This window comes from Fukomys damarensis, unplaced genomic scaffold (genome assembly GCF_012274545.1).
Source record: "Fukomys damarensis isolate Sample0158 unplaced genomic scaffold, DMR_v1.0_HiC HiC_scaffold_45030, whole genome shotgun sequence".
In the NCBI taxonomy this organism is placed as follows: domain Eukaryota; kingdom Metazoa; phylum Chordata; class Mammalia; order Rodentia; family Bathyergidae; genus Fukomys; species Fukomys damarensis.
This window is the reverse complement of record NW_022945942.1, coordinates 1-1,383: the sequence shown is the minus strand read 5'-3', so window position 1 is coordinate 1,383 and position 1,383 is coordinate 1. Positions and strand designations below refer to the sequence as shown.

Here is a 1,383-nt window from a genome sequence, read left to right as displayed (position 1 = left end):
ACACAGTGTGACTGGTAGAATCCTGACTGGCAGAGCCGCTGGGTGGGGTGGGTTTTTTCTTTGTTGGGCCCCTGAGGTGGGGAAGCAGGTCCTTTCTCACTTCCTTCTCAGCCTCTGAGGCTGGTCCCTGAGCTGGCCAGTCTGGGCCCCTGTTGTTCTTGCTCCCAGAATTCCTGGCATTTCTGGCAGAGTTTCAACTGGATCGGGGCTGGGGAGGAGGGCAGAGCCTGGGGATGGGGCCAGGCAGTGGGTGGGAAGGCCTGGTCAGGAACAGGTGCGGGAACAGGCAGTTCTTTCAAATCAGTGGTGCTGCCTGGCCTAGTCTGGTTGGCATGGTGTGTGTTTCTGTGTGTGTCTACTGTGCATCTGGTCCTTCATCCAAAGAGTATGTGCATGTGTAACATGCTGACTGATTGTTTGGGCAAATGTGTTAATGTGTCCTTGCTAGAGTTTGAGAAAAATGACTTTTTCTCCTTTTCTTTGGTCCTTGAACACTGCTCGGCACCTAGGGATTAAGCCTGGGCAACTCTGGGGAGGTTGGAGCACCCTTCTCTAACTCTGGTCCTGCCCCATTGTGCAGGCTTCTCATGGGCGCTCCCCAGGCCCTGGCTCTTCCTGGACAGCAGGCGAATCGCACTGGAGGCCTCTTTGCTTGTCCTCTGAGCCCGGATGAGACTGACTGCTACAGAGTGGACATCGACCAGGGAGGTGAGGCCTGGAGCAGTAGAGCGGGCCAAGCACAGGAGGAGGGGAAGAGAGAGAACTTGTCCTCTTCTTCCATCCTCTGATTCCCAGTGTCTTGCCTCCAGCTGATGTGCAGAAGGAGAGCAAGGAGAACCAGTGGCTGGGAGTCAGTGTTCGGAGCCAGGGACCTGGGGGCAAGATTGTTGTGAGTACTGACTGCTTCTTGTGACTGAATGCAAGGGTGCTGCTGCTGCTGCTGCTGAGTGTGTGGGGTGTGGTGGACTTATGCTGTGATTCCCAGGGCCTTTGGGGGATATAAAAAGTATAAGATGTGGTCTCTATACATTTATACATTTGAAAGCATCTAATCATCCAGCTATTTGCCCAGCTCTTATTGAGAACCTTCACAGCATCAGGCATTGTGCTAGTTACTGAGAGAATATCTAAAGACAGGAGGAAGGTCCTACTAACTAGTTGCAGAGATTCTCATTTTTCTTTTTTTCTCTTTCACTAACTTGGAATTACCAGTACAAATCACTGTGGGGCCAAATATGATTAACACTAAGTGAGTGATCCAGTCCCCGGTCCAGGAGTACAAAGGAGAAGAGGAAGTATTCCTGCAGGTGTGATGATTTGAGCCAGGCTTTTAAGAATGGGCACGAGCCAGGCATGGTGGGCATGCCTGTAATCCCAGTTACC

The 1,383-nt window shown here is 51.9% G+C and overlaps 1 protein-coding gene across 1 annotated transcript; it reads left to right on the top strand.

Moving 5' to 3' along the window:
• The first annotated feature begins 220 nt into the window (after positions 1-220).
• LOC117284960 (integrin alpha-7-like) lies at positions 221-928 on the top strand. Its single transcript, XM_033760651.1, has 3 exons — positions 221-274; positions 581-708; positions 810-928. The coding sequence occupies exons 1-3, from the start codon at positions 234-236 to the stop codon at positions 911-913; spliced, it is 273 nt and encodes a 90-aa protein (XP_033616542.1). The 5' UTR covers positions 221-233; the 3' UTR covers positions 914-928.
• Positions 929-1,383: the final 455 nt, after the last annotated feature.